The sequence below is a fragment of the Tamandua tetradactyla genome, chromosome 5, assembly GCF_023851605.1.
Source record: "Tamandua tetradactyla isolate mTamTet1 chromosome 5, mTamTet1.pri, whole genome shotgun sequence".
Taxonomy (NCBI): domain Eukaryota; kingdom Metazoa; phylum Chordata; class Mammalia; order Pilosa; family Myrmecophagidae; genus Tamandua; species Tamandua tetradactyla.
Window position 1 is genome coordinate 116,084,458 of NC_135331.1, and position 21,758 is coordinate 116,106,215.

The 21,758-nt window shown below is 36.4% G+C and overlaps 1 protein-coding gene across 6 annotated transcripts in view; it reads left to right on the forward strand.

The window, feature by feature from the left end:
• The window catches only part of ZNF451 (zinc finger protein 451), a 142,552-nt gene that overhangs the window by 32,219 nt on the left and 88,575 nt on the right, over positions 1-21,758 (forward strand). For all 6 annotated transcript variants that reach the window (XM_077162156.1, XM_077162155.1, XM_077162157.1 and 3 more), the window contains exons 6-7: positions 1,562-1,712; positions 3,021-3,147. In XM_077162156.1, coding sequence (XP_077018271.1) covers positions 1,562-1,712; positions 3,021-3,147 — 278 coding nt within the window. The remainder of the gene's footprint in view (positions 1-1,561; positions 1,713-3,020; positions 3,148-21,758) is intronic.

Genomic DNA, 21,758 nt, shown 5'->3' on the forward strand with positions numbered 1-21,758 from the left:
ATGCAAACAATGTAACTTTTGATCTTTCCATTCTACATATATAATCAGTAATTCACAGTATCATCACATAGTTGCATATTCATCATCATGATCATTTCTTGGAACATTTGCATCTATTCAGAAAAAGAAATAAAAACAGAAAAAAATTCATACATACCATACCCCCCACCCCTCCCCCTCACTGATCACCAGCATTTCACTTTAAATTTATTTTAACATTTGTTCCCATTATTCATCTTTATTCCATATGTTTTACTCATCTGTTGATAAGGTAGATAAAAGAAGCATCAAGACACAAGGTTTTCACAATCACACAGTCACATTGTGAAAGCTGTATCATTATATAACCATCTTCAAGAAACATGGCTACTGGAACACAGCGCCACATTTTCAGGCAGTTCCCTCCAGCCTCTCCACTACATCTTGACAAGGTGTATATATTTAATGTGCAAGAATAACCTCCAGGATAACTATCTCTTGACTCTGTTTGGAATCTCTCAACCATTGACACTTTATTTTGTCTCATTTCACTCTTCCCTCTTTTGATCAAGAAGATTTTCTCAATCCCCTGGTGCTGAGTCTCACCTCATTCTAGGGGTTTTCTAATCCCTTGATGCCGAGTCTCAGCTCATTCCAGGATTTCTGTCCCACGTTGCCAGGAAGGTCCATACCCCTGGAAGTCATGTTCCACATAGACAGGGGAAGGGTCGTGAGTTTGCTTGTTGTGTTGGCTGGAGAGAGAGGCCTCATCTGAGCAACAAAAGAGGTTCTCTTGGGGGTGACTCTTAGGCCTAATTTTAAGTAGACTTGACCTATCCTTTGTGGGGTTAAGTTTCATATGAACAAACCTCAAGATTGGGGGCTCAGCCTATAGCTTTGATTGTCTGCACTGCTTGTGAGAATATCAAGAATTCAATTTGGGGAAGTTGAATCTTCCCCCTTTCTCACCATTCCCCGAAGGGGACTTTGCAAATCGTGTATTTAGTTTTGCAGTTCAGTAGAGGCATGCCTGCTTCTTCCCTAGTAAGGACTTAAAGAGCAGAATAGTAGTTGAAACCTTAAGTGTATATAATCTAGATTTAAAAACTAGATTACATTAAGGGAATAATTTAAAAACTGGATTATATTAAGGGAATAATATTCTATTCTATTTATAATCTCAAGGACTTTGTAGAAACTGCCATAAATACTCAGTTTTCTTTTATATGAAATACTCAGGGCATTTGAGTGAAACAATTCCCAAAAGTAAAAAGAGAGAGATAGTAAAAACTATCTGTATATCAGAATCCTGATTTTCTAACGCATTTGATCATTCACATTTCTTGACTGTTGAGCTTAGGGGAACAGATTTTTTTTTCCCCCAAGAGCATGCTATTTGGAGATGTTAGCAGCTTTCTTTGCCCCAAATATCTTTATCTTCTCTTTTATAAGAGAAGTTGTAAACAGTTGCAATAAGACCACCCAATCAATGCTGCCTAATTTTGTTTTGTCATAATTTTGATTTCCACTCTAAAGAACAAGTATATGAAGTAGGAGCTTACAGATTTATATTCTGATGCAGGTCTCAAAACAGGCACGATTAATTCTGGAACAAAAAGCTCATTCCGAAGAGGAGGCCAAATGCAGATGTCTGGGAAACCAATTTTATGTCCCATAATGCATTGTAACAAGGAGTTTGACAATGGCCACCTTCTTTTAGGACATTTGAAAAGGTAAGTATGATATTCAGAGTGATTGATGATGAGGATCAGATGTGTAACCAAGTGATTTTGTAAAATGAAAAGCCTGATGCACCTCTACCATTGTAATTATAGCTTTATATTCCAAATTCAAATTGATTTGTGTTATTTTGATGTAATTATTTTTAATTTTCATTTCTTAGGTTTCCTGGAAGGCTTGATAAAGTCAGATTTTTCTAGTAATATTCTTTCTTCGTTATGGTGTAGCCTTTAAATATCTGGTCCTCCCTAAACATATGTTCATAAAATTCTGAACAGACTTTTTGTATTGATATGCAGTTGAGTTAATTTTAGAGAAATCGAGCCCATAAATATAAATTTCAGGAGACATTAGCCACTTAAAGATATTTGGTCTATCCTAAAGAAAGATAATATGGCATTACAAAATAAATAATAGTGGCAGAACAAATAAGAGTAAAATTAACAATAAAAAATATTCTGTTTATCAGACCCATTTTATCATTTATTGAACTTTGAATAGTAGAACTTGGGAAAGTAGATTTCAAGGGAAGGTGGTCTTAGAGGGAATAAAAATCCATCCTCACAGTCTTCCCAATCTAATTGTAATAGTTGAAGGATGGGAAATTGAGGAATTTGGATCTGTAAACTATTGCCTTTTTCAGGTCTTACTCCGGTTAGTTTTGGATGCCTTACCTTACCGAGAGCGGCCTCTAGAGGGAGCTCCAGCATTCTGTAGATAATGCTTTATTTCTGTAACTACTTAAATAGTTAATACATATTAACTATTTAATACTTAATATTAAGTAGTATTTAATATTAATATTAAGTTAATATTTTTAATTACTTAGAGTCTTCAAAGCAGTTTAAAAGTATATAATTTTGTTAATAGATTAAAATAAACTTAAAGGATCAAAAGAAATATATAGGAAACAGGTATGCCAGAAATCTTGAAATGGGAGTACTATTACAATGGCTCATTTAAAGTTGTTTGTGAGTATTATGGTTACCAAGTCAAGAAGCAAAAGATGAACATGGGCTCTTTTAGTTCTCATTGACTCAAATTAGCAAGTTGACTAGTTTTGCAAAACACACTTTAACCCATTTTGTTAGGTCTTAAGTACTTTTATAAAATCTTGAGCCAGCGGTCGCTGTCTAAGAAGATTGGTTGGCATATAGAGTCACTTGATTTTTCTTTACTATAAAGATTAATTAGTATTTAATATTTAGTAGAAAATTGTAAAATTGTGAATGTGTGTTTAGTCTAGCAAAAGAAGATACAAGGTATTGCTCTTTTAATGTTACCTCTCTTTCTCCGAGTAGGTTTGATCACTCTCCGTGTGATCCAACTATTACACTACATGGGCCTGTCACCAGTTCCTTTGCTTGTGTAGTGTGTCACAAAAAATTTGTTACTCAACAGCAATATAGGGATCACCTTTTTGCTAAGGTAAGAGCATGTCCTAAGTTAAGAATAGGTATTCCTTTTTTAGCGAGCCATGTAGTTGAGTGCAGGTTTTTTCTTGTTGCTGTTAAGCTTACAATCACCAGTGATGCACATAAGGATCAAAATTATAATTGTTAATTGAAAGTAAAATGATTTGGATCATCATTAAATTGTTGTGGGCAGGTAGACTTGATAGCTAAAACCCAAGTCTGGAGATTTTCATCAGAGCCCTTACTTTTATGGAACTGTTCTATGACGCTAAATTAACTAATACTGTTAGTCACCTAATGAAAACTGGAACTCTACTTTTTTTTTTTTCAAAGTACCTTTTTTTAATTAATTAAAAAAAATTAACAACAAACAAAACATTAAGATGTTATTCCATTCTACATATACAATCAGTAATTCTTAATATCATCACATAGTTGCATATCATCATTTCTTAGAACATTTGCATCTATTTAGAAAAAGAAATAAAAAGGCAACAGAAAAAGAAATAAAACAATAACAGAGAAAAAAAAGATTATACATACCATACCCCTTACCGCTTGCTTTCATTTACCACTAGCATTTCAAACTAAATTTATTTTAACATTTGTTCCCCCTATTTATTTTTATTCCGTATGTTCTACTCTTCTGTTGATATAGTAGATAAAAGGAGCATCAGACACAAGGTTTTCACATTCACAGAGTCTCATTGTGAAAGCTGTATCATTGTTCAGTCATCATCAAGAAACATGGCTACTGGAACACAGCTCTACATTTTCAGGCAATTTCCTCCAACCTCTCCACTACATCTTGAACAGCAAGGTGACATCTACTTAATGTATAAGAATAACCTCCAGGATTAGCTCTCAACTCTGTTTGGAATCTCTCAGCCATTGACACTTTGTCTCATTTCACTCTTCCCCCTTTGGTCCAGAATTTTCTCTCAATCCCTTGATGTTAATTCTCAGCTCATTCCAGGATCTCTGTCCCACGTTACCAGGAAGGTCCACACCCCTGGGAGTCATGTTCCACGCAGAGAGGGGGAGGGTGGTGAGACTGCTCGTTGTGTTGACTGGAGAGAGAGGCCACATCTGAGCAACAAAAGAGGCTCTCTTGGGGGTGACCCTTAGGCCTAATTTTAAGTAGACTTGACCTATCCTTTGTGGGGTTAAGTTTCATATGAACAAACCCCAAGACTGGGGGCTCAGCCTATAGCTTTGATTGTCTGCACTGCTTGTGAGAATATCAAGAATTCAACTTGGGGAAGTTGAATTTCTCCCCGCTCTCACCATTCCCCGAAGGGGGCTTGCAAATACTTTTCCACTCACTGATCAAATCACTCTGGGATTCATCGGGGCATCACTCTGGACAAACCAACAAAATCTCATGTCCTACCTGAGATTCCAAGTACTTATGACATTCAATCAAACTATCTACATAAGTTATATTAGGAAATGCTCTAGTCAAAATATAAATTTTGTAACAAATAAACATTTTTTGCTTTATTCTCACACATAAGGTGACATTTAAAAATATTAATTACCATCTTTTTTCAGCACCCTGCGATAATGACATTCCTTTGTTCTTTCTCATGCAAAAACATTTTTAAAATTTGTACATTGTACATTTCACTATTATTATACACTCGAGGCATTCCTAGATTATACCATCTCAATCTTTAACATCTATCTTTCTTTCTGATTTCATTAATGTCCCCAGCCCTCCTCCCTCTATCATTCTCCCATGCAGCTTCATTCAGTGTGTTAACATAATTGTATTAGTTAGGTAGTATTGTGCTGTCCATTTCTGAGTTTTTGTATCCAGTCCTGTTGCACAGTCTGTATTGCTTCAGCTCCAGTTACCCAATAGCTTACCCTATTTCTATCTCCTGATGGTTTCTCTTATGAACAAAATATTCCAAATTTATTCACCAATGTCAGTTCGTATCAATGAGACCATACAGTTTGGTCCTTTAGTTTTTGGCTAGACTCACTCAGCATAATGTTTTCAAGGTCCATCCATATTGTTAACATACTTCATAAGTTTATTCTGTCTTAAAGCTGCATAATATTCCATCGTATGTATATACCACAGTTTGTTTAGCCACTTGTCTGTTGATGGACATTTTGGCTGCTTCCATCTCTTTGCAACTGTAAATAATGCTGCTATAAATATTGGTGTGCAAGTGTCCATTTGTGTCTTTGCCCTTAAGTCCTTTGAGTATATTCCCAGCAATGGTATTGCTGGGTCGTATGGCAATTCTATATTCAGCTTTTTGAGGAACTGCCAAACTGCCTTCCACAGTGGTTGCACCATTTGACATTCCCTACTTTTAAGTCCACTGCCTTTCATATCTCTTGAAATATTGGAGCCATGTAATAAATAAAAATTCCTTTATTAATGCTAATATTAAGAATAGAACTACTATTTAAATGCCTGTATTAATATAATTCTTATTAAGTATTAAATCTCCAGTGATATGAGTTAATTCATAGTATATGAAATCCAAATAATGCAGAACTGTGTAATTTTTTTTTTAAACTACATTTGATATTAAATATTTCTAACAACTTATTAGCATTGCAAAAATAATATATATTCATCATGGAAGATTATTAAGAAATAAACAAAAAGAAAATAAGAAATCTCCCTTAATCTCACTCAGAGATAATCACTGTTAACATTTTGATGTATATGTTTTTACTGTTTTTCCATATATAGATAAATATTTTACTTAAGTTGTCGAAAGTAAAATGTGTTTTGTGATGTTCAAAAAGCAGTGCATTTCAAGCATAAGTGCTTAAATATTTGTTGAATCAATGGGTACATTGCTCTGTTTTAAATCTCATTGAGTAGCATTCAGTTGTGTGCATGTATTACAATTCATGTAACTAGTTCCCTATTGGATGTATTAATTTTTCTATTTAAAAATATACCAGATTAGATATCTTTAGAGGTTAAAAACCTGTCCATATTTGATATATTTGCTGAATGAATATTAGATTTTGAAATGTAAAATGCTTATGTCCAGAGATCAGTGGGGTTTAAAATAAGTTTTTTATATCACATTTTCAGAATTTGCTTAGATGTAGAACTATATGTGAAAAGTAGATAAGGGAATAGTTAAGATTGTATATAGGTTCACAGCAGAGAATTAAGGTTTGCCGTCTCAAGTATATCTCATTGAATTCTACAGCCTCCCACACACTCCCATCATAGTCCTAGAGAACATTTCCAGAATAGATGTGCATCCTTGAAGCAGATTTTGTTATACACTCAGTCGTCAACTCTTGAGAGCTTCTTGAGAGCCTGCATCTTGTTCACCGTTGGCTAAGCACTATAGTAGTATGTTAAGAGAAATCAACTATAGTTCTTACACACAAGGAGGTTATGCTCTAGAATAAACAAGCCTTAAATAGTGCAATATAGAGTGAAACAGGAGGGTAGAAAAGAGAGGAAAGTATTGGTTGGAATATTTTGCAAAGCGTTATGGAAAAGGAGGAGGCCCCCAAGGATTGGAGAATTTGAATATATGAAAGGAAAAAGTGATTGAATTCTAGGTAAGATTAAAGGACTCAAGCAGAAGATTGAATATGGGAATAGGTTTGCAGAAAAGAGTTAACATAGTAGACCAGAGATTGCTATCCTTAGAAAGCCCTGCTTACAAGGTTGGGCTTTGACTGGAGTCTGGGAACTTGTATTTTGAGAGGGTTCCTGTGATTCCCCAAGATTAGTAGTTCACTGTGCCTAAACTGTGCAAGGAATGTGTTTCATGCTGAAAACCTTCTTTCCTTCCAGAAGTGGGAATTTTGGTACGTGCTAGACAGTGTCTCCCTATGTCCCTAGCCTCCAACAAAAACCCTGGGCACTGATTCTCTAATAAGTGACCCTGGTAGACACCATTTCATGTGTGTTGTCACAGCTTGTAGGAATTAAATGTGCCTTGTGTGACTCCACTTGGAGATGACCCTTTGAAGTTTGCACTTGTTTTCCTCTGGACTTTGCCCCATGTGCCTTTGCTGTTTTGATTTTTACCTTTCACCAATTGTGAGTACAATTATATATGGAGTCCTGTGAGTCCTAGTGAACCACTGAACCTGGGGGTAGTCTTGGGGATTTTCAACACAGGTAATCACCCAGTGTAAAGGCACAGGATTTTAAACTTGATATTGGCAAGAGGGAACTATCATAGGGCAGTGACACAATGAAACTAATACTTGTACATTTATAGATTGAAGCACCTTTAATTAATTAAAAAAATTTTTATTGCTACATCTTCACACACATATAGTCCATCCAAAGTATGCAACCAGTGGCTCACAGTATCATCACATAGTTGTGTATTCAGTGTCATGATCATTTTTAGAACATTTACATCATTACAGAAAAATAAAAAGAGAAAAGGAAAAACCCATACATCCCATACTCTTACCCTCCCTGTCATTGACCACTAGTATTGCAACCTACACAATTTTTTTTTACCCATTATCCCCCACCATTATTTAGTTATTTATTTTATTTTTGTCCTTAAATTTTTTATACATCTGTCCATACCTTGGATAAAGGGAGTGTCAACCACAAGGTTTTCACATTCATACGGTCACATTGTAAAAGCTATATCATTATACAGTGCTCATCTTCAAGAATCAAAGCTACTCCCCCCTACGTGGGACATGACATCCAGAGGTGAAAGTCTCCCTGGCGACGTGGGAGAGGATTCCCAGGGATGAGTCCAGCCCTGGCTCCATGGGATCAACAATTACATTCTGACCAAATGGGGGAGAAGAACTGTAACTAATAAAGTATCAGTGGCAGAGATAGTTCAAACACAGTCAAGAGGCTACTCTGGAGATTGCTCTTATGCAATCTTCAGTTGGACCTTGCTGCCTATTATAACTTGTCAGACCCCAAACAGGGCCTTTCCAGTCAATCCTAAAGAACACCTGGGGCAATACATAAGATTCCACAAGGTTTCCATGCACTAGAGTAACTTTTCAGAAACCTACAGCCTCCAGATGAGTCCCTGGACCAGATAGGTCCTGAAACCTAGAGGGCCCAGCCTCTCTAGAACATCAAATAGTTTCATCTCCCTACTCCATATTATTGACAGACCCTTCCAACATGAAAAAATTAGAATGGCCATAGCCCAAACACGTCTAAAAAGAGAGAGATAGATCAAAGGTGAGGATGGAGTTATTCATAGAAGATAGGATTTAGCAAATGAATATGATTCCTGAATCTTAAAATTGATATCTCTTTTAGTCTCCAGTATCTTAGAGGAGCTAGAAGTAAAAACCTAAAATTGTAGAATTATAACCCATACCAAAATCTGAAATATGTTCTACAACTCATTGTGGTTCTGTGCTTTGAAATTTATTGCTTTTCTGTACTTTTTTGTGTGTAAATTTTCACAAAAAAGAAAAAAATCAATAGTGATGATAAAAAAATATTTATACCTTGTAGCCTCCTGTATCCTGGAACAGCTAGAAGGAAAAATCTGAGATAATCGTATGGTAGCCCATGGCAGACTCTGGGATCTGTCCTATAACTGCTTGTTGAAGAATGCTTTGAAAACTATTGCTTTTTTTCTTTCTTTGCTTTGTATATATGTTATAGTATACAATAAAAAAAGTTAAAAAAAAAAAAAGAATCAAGGCTACTGGACTACAGTTCACCAGTTTCAGATACTTCCCTCTAGCCACTCTAATACATCATAAACTAAAAAGAAATATCTATAAATGTATAAGAATAGCCTCCAAGATAACCTCTCGATTCTGAAATCTCTCAGCCACTGAAACTTTTTTTTGTCTCATTTCTTTCTTACCCCTTTTGGTCAAGAAGACTTTCTCCATCTTGTGATGGCTGGGTCCTGGCTCATACTGGGAGTTCTGTCCCATGTTGCCAGGGTGATTTATACCCCTGGGAGTCATGTGGGGAGGGCAGTGAGTTCACCTGCCTAGTTAGCTTAGAGAGAGAAGCCATATCTGAGCAACAAAAGAGGTTCTCTGGTGGTGACTTGTAGGCATAATAATAAGTAGGCTTAGTTTTTCCTTTATCAGAATAAATTTCATAGGAGCAAGCCCCAAGATTGAGGGCTTAACCTATTAAATTGTGGTCCTTGCAAGGATATCAAGAATTCCCCACCTGGGGAGGTTTAATAGTTCTTCCTTTCTCCCCAGCCCCCCAAGGTGACTTTGCAAATGTTTTTTTATTCTGTGCCCAAATTACTCTGGGATGTATCAGGGCATCACACTGACTATACAGACCAACAGGGTCTACTCCCTATTCAAGATTCCGTGTAATTATGGTGTTCAAATAAACTGACCATGCAAGTTAAATCAGATATTGTCTTACCAAAAATAGAAATTTTGCTCCAAGTAAACATCTTTCCTTTGGTCTCCCACAGAAGTTGAAGTTTTAAAATACAGATCATATCATCTTTTACCCTGTATTCTGATTTACCTTAGTCCTATCCAGATCCCTTTAATTCTTGAACTCAATTCCTTATTTTTAGGAACATCAAAGAGATTTAATGATATTACCATGGCAGCAGTATTCATGGTGAATTCAAAGAGACAAATCTAGGAGACCAGTTTAGGTGACTTTTGGAGTAATTTAGCTTTGAGATCAGAAAAGTTATGACTTAGGTAATTGTATTTAGAGTGAAAGAATTTGAAGTAAATCTAATAAACATGTTGTTAGGGCTATCTATTGTCATGACAAGTGAAATGTTTGGGGCAAAGAGGGAAAAGGGATATAGGAGGACTGTATTTCATAATTTGCGGTGGATCATTAATAGCCTACTTTTTTCTGGAGTACTTTCAGGGAAAGTTTTCCTATTTTGTGCTTTAAGTATTTTCTCTGTTGTGATGAGCATATTTATCTTTATTTTTTTGGTGAATTGGAATGAGGGTATTTAATCTTAAATTAATATTCTTATTTGTATTTTACTAATTTTTCTTAAATTTGCCTATTTTCTTTCTTTCTGGAAATCACACATATTATACTGCTTTGCCTTCCCTTTTGCTCTCTCTCCAAAAAATAGATTTATGGCATTCAGCCTTCTGGGAAACAGTATGGTAAAATAAAAGGGCTAAGACAGACCTGGGATCTACTCTGTCTCTTTTACTAGCTGCATATTCTCAGTGAGTAACTAAGTATCAGTGAGCCTTGTTTCTACATATGTAAAATGGAATTGCTATACTTAAATACAAGGTAATTAGGAGTAAATGTAACACTATAAAATACACTTAGGGCCTGACCTATACCCGTCAGGCCACAATGTCCCTTATTGCTTATTTCTAGGAGGGTCTGTCATGGAGACTAAAGGAAAAGGGGAGGTATGTTTTGTATTGTAATTGTCTGTCTTACATCAGCCAGAAGAGGTCACTGGAAATCTGTGCAAGTCTCCTTTGCTTTTCATAGCTATGAATTGTTTTTGTAAAGATAGCATTCCACAGTGAAAGAGAGCAAAACTGTTCACAGTTTGCATTGTTTTCCTCGCTTCTCCCCCTTTTTCCTCTCCAAGTTCTTCCCTCTAGACCAACCAGTGCTTCTTAGATTTTATCGTGAACACAAATCACCTGGGAATCTGGTTAAAATGTCTTCTGCAGTGGCTGTACCGTTTTATATTCCCACCAACAATGAATAAGTGTTCATATTTCTCAACATCTTTTCCAACACTTGTAATTTTCCTTTATTTTTTTAATAGTAGCCATTCTAGCAGATGTGGAATAGTATTTCATTGTGGTTTTGATTTGCATTTCCTTAATGGTTAATGATGTTGAACATCTTTTTACGTGCTTTTTGGCCATTTCTTTGTCTTTGGAGAAACAACTATTCAAACCTTTTGCCTATTTTAGGCAAGAATGCCTAATTAAGTTGTTTGTGCTTTGTTGTTCACTAGTAGGATTTCTTTATATATTAAGTCCTTATCAGACATGTGGTTTCTAAATATTTTCTCCCATTTTATAGGTTGCTTTTGTCTTTTTACTGTCATGACAAAAGTCCTTTGGTGCATGTTTTAGTTTCCTAGGCTGCTGAAAGCAGATACTATAAAATGGGTTGGCTTAATAATGGAAATTTATTAGCTTACAGTTTTGAGGCCGAGAAAAATGTCCAAATTAAAGCTTACAGTGATGCTTTCTTTTCAGATACTGGCTGCCAACTATTTTTCACTCTTCTGTCACATGGCAAGACATATGGTGACCTCTTCTGGCGTCTCCCTTCACTTCTGGCGTCTCCCTTCACTTCTGGGTTTTGTTCCTTTCAGCTTTTGCTTCCATGGTATCCACACATGCTCTCTTTGTCTCTCTTGCTCATCCCATTTGTAAAGGGCTCCAGTTAAGAATTACCGCCCATCTTGAATGAAGTGCGTCCCTGCTTATCTGAAGTAGCATCTTCAAAAGATCCTGCTTGCAGTGGGTTCACACCACAGGAATGAATTAACGTTAAGAACATGCTTTTCTGGGGAGCATAGAGATTCAAACCACCAAAGTGCAGAAAAGATCTTAATTTTGATGAGGTGCCATTTATCTGGTTTTTTCTTTTGTTGCTTGTGCTTTGGGTGTAGCATCTAAGAAGTTGTTGCCTAACACGGGTTCTGAAAATGATTCCCTATATTTTCTTCTAGTACTTTTATAGTTCCCATTAGGTCTTTGGTCCATTTCAAGTTGTTTCTTCTGTATGTTATGATGTAAGGGTCTGTCTTCTTTCTTTCGTATATGGCCATCCAGTTTTCACAGCACTATTAGTTCAAGAATCTCTTCTTTTCCAATTGAATGAACTTGGCGCCCCTGTCAGAACTGTGTGCCATAAATATGAGGGTTGATTTCTGAATTCTCAGTTTAATTCCATTAATCTAGCTTTCACTCCTTGTGGCAATATGCTGTTTTTTGTGGTTTTTTTTTTTTTTTTTTTATTATTGTGGCTTTGTAATGAATTTAGCATTGGGATATTTCTGTCCTCTAACTTTGTTCTTCTTATCAAGATGACTTTGACTGTTCAGTGCCCCTTACCCTTCCATATAATTTTGATCATTGACTTTTCCATTTTTTGCAAAGAAAATTGTAGGAATTTTGATTGGAATTGTTTTAAATCTGTAAAGTGCTTTGGGTAGAATTGACAGCAAAACAATATTAAGTCTCCAATCCATGAGCAATGAATATCTTTTCAATTATTTAGGTCTTATATGATTTCTTTTAGCATTGTTTTGTAATATTCTTTGTACCAGTCCTTTACATCCTTGGTTAGATTAAATACTAGGTATTTGATTATTTTCATTGTTATTGTATGTGGAATTTTTTTTCTTGATTTCTTCAGATTATTCGTTACTGGTTTATGGAAAGACTACTGATTTTTTGTGTGTTTATCTTGTTCCCCACTTTGTTGAATTTGTTTATTAGTTCTGGTTGCTTTGTTGTGGATTTTTCAGGATTTTCTTTGTATGGAATCATGTCATCTGCAATTAAGGAAAGTTTCACTTCTTTCTTTCTGATTTCGATGACTGGCAAGACTAGTACAGTGAGTGTTGAGTAACAGTGGGGACAGTGGGCATCCTTGTCTTGTTCCTGATCTTAGAGGGAAAGCTTTTAGTCTCTGACCATTCATTATGTTAGCTGTGGCTTTTTCATATATGCCCTTTATTATGTTGAGGAGGTTTCCTTCTATACCCATTTTTAAAGTGTTTTTATGAAGAAGTGGTGCTGGATTTTGTCTTTTATGTATCAGGTGTGTTGTATTTTACGAAAGTTACTGGAAAGCAATATACCAAAAATGGATTGGCTTTCACAAAGGACATTTATTATAGATTACAAATTTACAATTTGTAAATGTCTAAATTAAGGTATTCATAGAAAAAAGATACCTTGACGCTGAAGAGATGTCAGTGGCTGATCAGGACTTCTCTGTCACGTGAGAAGGCACATGGCTGTGTCTGTTAGCCCTTTTCTCCTGGTTGGGTTTCAGAATGGCTCTCTCAGCTCTGTGAATCCTTCTGGCTTCTCCTGGGGCGTTTTCCTTTTGAGTTTTCTCTTTCTGTGAGCTCTTGTAAAGGATTCCAGTATAGGATTAAGACCCATCTGACTGGGTGGGTCACATCTCCGTGTAAACAGCCTGTTCAGAAGGTCCCACCCAACATTAGGTCTGCCCCTGCAAGATTGGATTAAAAGAACATAGGGTTTTCTGGGGAACATAACAGATTCAGACCAGCACAAGGTGAAATAATCAGAGCTTTTTTCCATTATTCTATTAATGTGGAGTATTATATTAATTTTCTTACGTTGAGCTATCCTTACATACCAGGGATAAATCCCACTTGATCATAGTGTATAATTCTTTAATGTACCATTGCATTCGATTTGCTAGTATTTTGTTGAGAATTTTTAAATCTGTGTCTGTAGCGATATTGATCTGTATTTTCTTGGGGTATCTTTATCTGGCTTTGTTATGAGGATGATGTTGGTCTAATAGAATGATGTTCCCTCCTCTTCAATTTTTTTAAACAGTTTGAGCAGAATTGATATTAGTGCTTCTTGTAATGTTTGGTAAAATTCACCTGGGATGCCATCGGGTCTTTGGCTTTTCTTTGTTGAGAAGCTTTTGATTACTTATTCAATCTCTTTAGTTTTGGTTTTTTGAGATCTTCAGTTTCTTCTTGAGTCAGTGAAGGTAGTTTTATATGCTTATAGAAATTTGTTCATTTCATATTGTTTATCTAATTTTTTGGAGTACTGCTATTCATAATATCCTCTGTAAACACCTTTATTTCTGTGTGGTTGGTATTAATATATCCTTTTCATTTCTGATTTTAGTTATCTGTGTCCTCTCTTTTTTTCTTAGTCAGCTAAAGGTTTGTCAATTTTATTTATCTTCTCAAAGAACCCACTTTTAGTTTCATTGAGTCTTTTAGTTGTCTTTTTCCCCCCACTATTTCATTTATCTCCAGGCTAATCTTTGTAATTTCCTTCCTTCTCCTCACTTTAGATTTACTTTGCACTTCTTTTTCTAGATCCTCCAGTTTTGAGGGTAAGACTGACTTAAGATCTTCCTTCTTTGTTCAGTGTAACATTTAGAGCTATAAATTTCCCTCTCAGCACCCAGTTGCTGCATCCCATACGTTTTGGTGTGTTGTGTTTTATTTTCAGTTGCCTAAAGATAATTCCTAATTTCCCTTGTGATTTCTTCTTTGGTCCATTGGTTTAGGAGTAGTATATTCATTAGTTTCCACATATTTGTGAATTTTCCATTTCTCCTTCTGTTATTGATTCCTACTTTCATTCTATTGTGGTCAGAGAAGATACGTTTCATGATTTCAATATTTTTTAATTTATTGAGACTTTTTTGTGACCTTACATATAGTATATCCTGGAGAATGATCTGTGTGCACTAAGGAAAAATGCATTCCTCTACTATTGAGTTAAGTGTTCTATATGTGTCTATTAGATCCAGTTGGTTTAGAGTATTTTTCTAGTCCTCTATTTTGTTACTGATCTCTATCTAGATATTCTGTGCCTTATTGAAAGTGGTGTATTCACATCTCCTATTATTAATGTAAAACTGTCTGATTCTCTCTTCAAGTCTGATGCCCATTTGCGTCATACATTTCTGGATGCATCTATTAGATATATAAATATTTATAATTGTTATGTCTTGCTGAATTGACCCCTATGTCAATATATACTGATACTCTTTGACTCTCTTAAAAGTTTTTTACTTAAAGTTTATTTTATGTGATATTAGAATAGCTACCCCAGCTCTCTTTTGGTTACAGTTGCATGGTACATTTTTTTTCCATCCTTTACCTTCAGCCTACTTAATATTTCGAATTTAAGGTAAATCTCTCATAAACAGCATATGGTTAGCTCATGCTTTTTTATTCATTCCGTAGATCTCTGCCTTTTGATTGAAGAGTTTAATACATTTATATTTAAAGTCACTACTGATAATGCAGCCATTTGTTCTGCCCTTTTAGTATTTTGTATTTGTAAAGTCTTATACCTTTTTTGACCCTCAATTCTTCCATCAAGCCTACTCTCATATTTATTTTATTTTTTGGTATGGTACCATTTCGAATCCCTTCTCATTTATTTTTGTTTATGTCCTTCATATATTTTCTGTTTTATCACAGTCTTCAAATTTAACATCCTAAATCTGTAACTATCATATTTGATTTGATACCGACCTAACTTTGATAGCATACGCATACACTTTTTTTATTTTAATGCAATTTTATTGATATATATTATATATTCACATACCATATAATTGTCTGAAGTGTACAATTAATGATTCACAGTATCATCATATAGCTGTGCATGCATCATCACAATTGACTTTTTTCTTCTTTTTTTGTGAAAAATAATATATATACCAAAAAAAGCAATAAATTTCAGCATCCTGCAACAATTAGTTGTAGAACAGATTTCAGAATTTGGTATGGGTTCTTACTCATTCTGCCCCAACACCTTTTTTTTCTGTCCTTCTTGAAAATTATATTTTGTGGATTCTATATCCAAAACCATAGATTTATCATTACTTTGTTGTTGTTTGTTTTCTCTCTGCCTTTTTATTGTAAAAAATAACATATATACAAGGAAACAATAAATTTCAAAGCACACCACAACAATTAGCTATAGAACAAATTTTAAACTTTGGTGTGGGTTACAGTTCCACAAATTAAGGTTTTTTCTTATGTCTGCTCCAAGACACTGGAGACTAAAGGAAATATCAATGTAATGATTCAACAGTCATACTCATTTGTTAAATCCTCTTTTCTCTGTATAATTCCACCTTCTCCTTTGATCTTTCTCCTAATCTTTACGGTTATTTGGGCTATGCCCATTCTAAATTTTTCATTTTAGAAAGGGCTGTCTGTAATATGGGATAGGGGAATGGAAATAATTGATGTTCTGGAGTGGCTGGATCCTTTGGGTTTCAGGACTTTTCTGGGCTAGGAACCCATCTGGAGGTTGTAGGTTTTTGGAAAATAATCGTAGTGCATGGAACCTTTGTAGAATCTCAGAGAAAGCCCTAGATGTTCTTTAAGGTTGATAGGAATGGTTTTGATTGAAGTTTGGCAAACTATGATTAACGGCAATATTTAGCTGAAGCTTGCATAAGAGTAGCCTCCAGAGTAGCCTCTTGACTCTATTTGAACTCTCTTAGCCACTCATACCTTATTTGCTACACTTCTTTTCCCCTTTTTGGTCAGGAAGGCATTGTTGATTGTACAGTGCCAGGGCCAGGCTCATTCCTGGGAGTCATATCACACGTTGCCAGAGAAATTTTCAACGCTGGATGTCATGTCCCACATAGGGGGGAGGCTAATGATTTTACTTGCAGAGTTGGGCTTAGAGAGACAGAGACCACATCTAAGTAATAAAAGAGGTCCTTTGGTAATAACTCTTAGGCATAACTATAGGTAGGCTTAGGGTCTCTGCTACATAAATAAGCTTCACAGGAGCAATCCTTAAGATCATGGGCTTGGCCTCTTGACTTGGGAGTCCCTAATGTTTGAGACAGTATCACTGGTTTTGTTGGTGGTAAAGTTTAATAACTTCATATGTTTTTCCTCCCATCCCTCAAGGGACTTTGCCAGTACTTTTTAATTATCTGTTCAATGTACTCTGATATTACATTAAGCTATACAGAATTATAAGCCCTCATTCCTGTTATGGGTTCCATAGATTTGGGTTGTTTAAATGAGCTATCCAGACAGGTTGAGTTAGATTGTGTGTTAGAGAAAATTTAGGTTTTGTATAAATAAACTTCTGATCCTTTGGTCTCATGGAGTAGGTGAAGTCCTAAAATGCAGACAATGCCCATTTTACCTCTATGCTCTGATTTACCTTAGACCTGATCTGATCTGCTTCGTTCTTATCTCTAATTGAAGCCTGATCTCTTTTTCAGTTTCTTTATGTGACAATGCTGCACTTTAGAACTGCAGAACTACTCGGAGCCTTAGGTGACACACATGTACTCAAAGTTTCAGGGAAATAGCAGATTGTACATATATAGCTCAGCCTTTCAAAATCTAGAAGTAATAGTTAGAGCTTCCAAGTAACTGTGATTGCTATAAGAGCTTACAGTCTAGGCCCCTATATTCTTTAAAGTATTTTCTAAGTGAGACCATATAGTATTTACTCTTGTTTCTCACTTATTTTGCATCACATAATCCCACAGCTTCATTCACAACATTTGCATGCCTCACAACTTCATTCCTTTCTATAGTAGCACAGTAGTCTATCATATGTATATACCACAGTTCACCATTCTACTTCTCATTGTATCCTTCAGCCACCTCCATGCATTGGGCATCATGTGCAATGTACAAAGTTAACAGTGCATGTCTCACATCACCTTACTTAGTAGTATGAACATCAATACTTGATTTTAGATAGTTTTCATTGTTCTCAAGCAAAAAATAATCAGTAAACACACTCATCAAATAGAAAATCCAAACCTCCCCTAAACTCTACTCCTTAACTACCCCACCCCTATTATTTACCCTGATATTGCTATGGTACTGTTGATGTCTTCCTGTTAAACATGGCCCATAGTATACAATAGTAGCTTTCCCCTTATTCCCCAGTATTATAAATTCTTTGTACATGATTCATACTTTTGAAGTAGTTTGTACAAGAACTTATTAATATCTGTAGTGTTAATCAATGGGACACATGAGCCTATCCAACTTCTTTCAGTCATGTTCACCTTCAACATGGTAATATTACTTATAGACCCTCTAGTGAACTGCCTTCACTTCTGTCTATTCCCTAACATTTAAGTTCAATCTCATTAGCTAACCATTCACCCATCTCTAGCTTCCATGTATTTCTAGGACCCCTATATTCTGTGTTATAAGCCTCTGAGTTTATCTTTACCAAGGTCATAAAAGCGAAATCCTACCCCATCTATCCTTTTGTGTATCTGGCTTATTTCATTTAGCATTATATCCTCAGTGTTCATCCATCTTGTTGTATGCTTCAGAAACTCATTTTGTCTTACCGTTGTATAATATTCCATCGTATGTACATACAACATTTTGTTTATCCATTTGTCTGTTGATGGTCACTTGGATTGTTTCTGTCTTTTGGCAATTGTGAATAATACTGCTATGAACATAGGTGTACAAATGTCTGTGTTACTGCTTTCAGCTCTTCTGTGTATATACCGAGTTGTGATATTGCCAGGTCATAGAACAACTGAATATTTTCTTAGCAACCACCAAACTGTCTTCCATAGTGGCTGTACCATTATACATTCTTACAGCAGTGCGTAAGTGTTCCAGTCTTTCCACATCTTCTCTAACATTGTAGATCCTGTTTGTTTAATAGCAGCCATTCTTATAGGTGTGACGTGGTATCTCAAGTCTTGATCTACATTTTCCTTATAGTTAATGAAAATGAGCATCTCTTCATGTGCTTTTTAGTCATCTGTATTTTCTCTTTGAGGAAATGTCTATTCATGTCTTTAATCCATATTATAATTGGGTTGTTTTTTGTTGAATTGTATGATTTCTTTATGTATATAGGATATTAAACCATTGTCTGACACGTGATTTCCAAATATTTTCTCCTATCGACTTGCCTGCCTGTTCTTTTTTTTTTTTTAAATATTTTTATTGACAAATCTTCATACACATACAGCCCATATATGGGTGTACAATCATTGGCTCACAGTATGTATCACATTGCTATGTATTCATCACCATGGCCATTTTTAGAATGTTTGCAGCACTCCAGAAAAAGAAATAAAAAGAAGAAAACTCATACATGCCATACCCATTACCTGTCCCTCTCATTGACCACTAGTATTGCAATCTATCCAATTTTTTACCCTTTATTCCTTTATTTCCTTGTTGATCTTCTTTCTGGTTGTTCTATCTTTGGAGGAGAGTGGTGTATTGAAGTCTCCTATTATTGTTGAAACACCTGTTGTTCCCTTGAGTTTTGCCAATATCTGTCTCATGTACTTTGGAGCTCCTTTATTGGGAGCATAAACATTTATGATTGTTATTTCTTCTTGGTGGATTCTCCCTTTAATTAATATATAGTGTCCTTTGTCTCTTATGATGTTTTTACATTTAAAGTCTATTTTGTCTGATATTAGTATAGCTATTCCTTTCTTTTAGTTACAACTTGTGTGGAAAATCTTTTTATATCCTTTTACTTTCAATCCATTTGTATCCTTGTGTCTTAAGATGAGTTTCTTATAAACAGCATATAGCTGGATTATGTTTGTTAATCCATTCTGCCAATCTGTATCTTTTAATTGGTAAATTTAGAGTTATTACTGAAAAGGCACTTCTTGAATCCACCAACTTATCTTTTAGATTTTGTCAGATTTATATATTCTTTTCTCTCTTTCTCTTTTTGTCCTTTAAGTTACCCTTATTCATATTCTTCAATTCTGTGCTGCCCTCCAGACCTCCCTCTCCTGTCTTTTTTTTTTTTTTTTTTTAAAGGAAAGACAGAGAGAAGGAAGGAAGGATAGAAGGAAGGAAGGGAGGAAGAAAGGGAAACATCTTTTAAACATTTTCTTGTTTTATTGTATTTTGTTTCTCCGTTTTTGTTACATGGGCTGGGGCCGGGAATCGAACCGAGGTCCTCCGGCATAGCAGGCAAGCACTTTGCCCGCTGAGCCACCGCGGCCCGCCCCTCTCCTGTCTTTTTTTCTCAGCTGGCAGAACTTAGTATTTTTTGTAGGGCTGGTCTCATGTTGACAGATTCTTTCAGGATCTGTTTGTCTGTAGTGAAAATTTTAATCTCCCCCTCAGTTTTAAAGGACAATTTGGCTGGGTACAGAATTCTTGGCTGGAAGTCTTTCTCTTTTAGGATCTTAAATATATCATACTTCTGCCTTCTTGCTCCGTGGTGCCAGTTGAGTAGTCTGAACTCGGTCTTAAGTGGTTTCCCTTGTATGTAATAGATTGTTTTTCTCCTGTTTTCAGAATTTTCTGCTTCTCTTCGACATTTGACAGACTAATTAGTATATGTGACTGGGGGAAGGCCTGTTTGGATGTATTCTATTTGGTGTTTCTTGAGCTTCTTTGACTTTGTACATTTGTGTCCTTATAAGAGTTGGAAAGTTTTCCCCATTATATCCTCAACTACTTTCCCTAGTCCTTTACTCCTTTCTTCTCCTTCTTGGACACCAATGGTTCTTATATTTGTGCATTTTATTTTATCTGTCATTTCCCTGAGAGCCAATTTAAATTTTTCCATCTTTTTTGTAATTTGCTGTTTTGAGTTTTCAAAATCAGTTGTCCCATCCTCTAGTTCACGTGTTCTTTCTTCTGTCTCTTCAAATCTGCTGTTGTATGTCTCTAGTATGTTTTTTTATTTGGTTTACAGAATCTTTAATCTCTGTAATATCTATTTTTCTATCTATTCTTTCAAATTCCTCCTTTTGCTCTACTAGTGTCTTCTTGATCTCCTTTATATCATTAGCCATCCCATTTATTTTATTTCGTAGAGTTTTATGAACATCTTTTATTAGTTGTTCCAGCATCTGTGTCTCCTCTGGTATTTTAATTTTGTCATATGGCTGGGCTATATCTGTCTGCATTGTGATGTGATCTTCTGTTCTTTTCATCGCATGTAAATATCTTGATTGATTTACTTTGGAAATCGATTTCCTTCAGTAGTCTAAAGCCTTGTGTTTGCGGAATGGATGTGTAGCAGAATGCAGGGCACTGGACGGGCACAACGTGTGGTGATGGGTTGCAGTGCAGGTATAGGTGTTGGTTGGGGATGCTACACTGGTACCTGTGAACATGAGTGCCCAGCAGTGAGAGAGGATGTGGCTGTGCGGATACACGGGTCTGGGAAGTGTGGCCCAGGTGTGTGCTGGTCTAGGGCACAGGGCCCTTTGTGCGCATGTGCAGAGCTATGGCAGGGGGTCAGCTTTACACCTACGTAGGCTGGGACAGATGTGACCTGACTGAGCAGGTCATTGCTTTCTGAGAGCTCGGGGGTGTGACGTGGGGCTCTGTGCATGCGCTGTCTAGGTGTACCGTAAACTATGTAGCAGTGTGCAGAGCTCAGATGGGACTGGGTGCAGCTGTATGATTATATGGGCTGGGGGTGGATGTAGCCTGGGTATGGAGGTAAGCACCTGTAGCCTTTATGTGCTGACAACAGCCTGCAGGGAGCAAGGAGGGGTTGGTAGTGCTTGGGAGGAACGCAGGAGAGTTGGGTTGGACTGCACTTGGATTGGGTGTATGAAGTGGGTACGTGTGCGAGGGGTTGGAGGGGTGGAGGCACTTGGAGCATGGGAAGTGGAGACATGTGGCAGGGTTCAGATGCATGTGGGTGAGTCACAGGTCATAGGGCTGTGCTGGAGAGGGTAGTGTGTTCAAGGATTGTGGCTTGACTTACTTCCTAGTCCCTGTCTCCCCATCTGTGTGCTCCTGAGGGCTCCGGGCTTCTGCATTAGACTATTTGTACCAGCCAGACAGTCTCCGGTTCTCTGCTTCTCAGTTCCTCAGCTTTGGGCTGCCCTGTGAGGTACAGAAGACTCTCCCAGTCTTTCGTTTACACTTTGGAATTGCCATCTCAGTTGCTCTCCTGTCCCTTCTCTTACTGTTCCTTGGAGCAGGATTGAGCTCGTTCTAGCCTATTCCA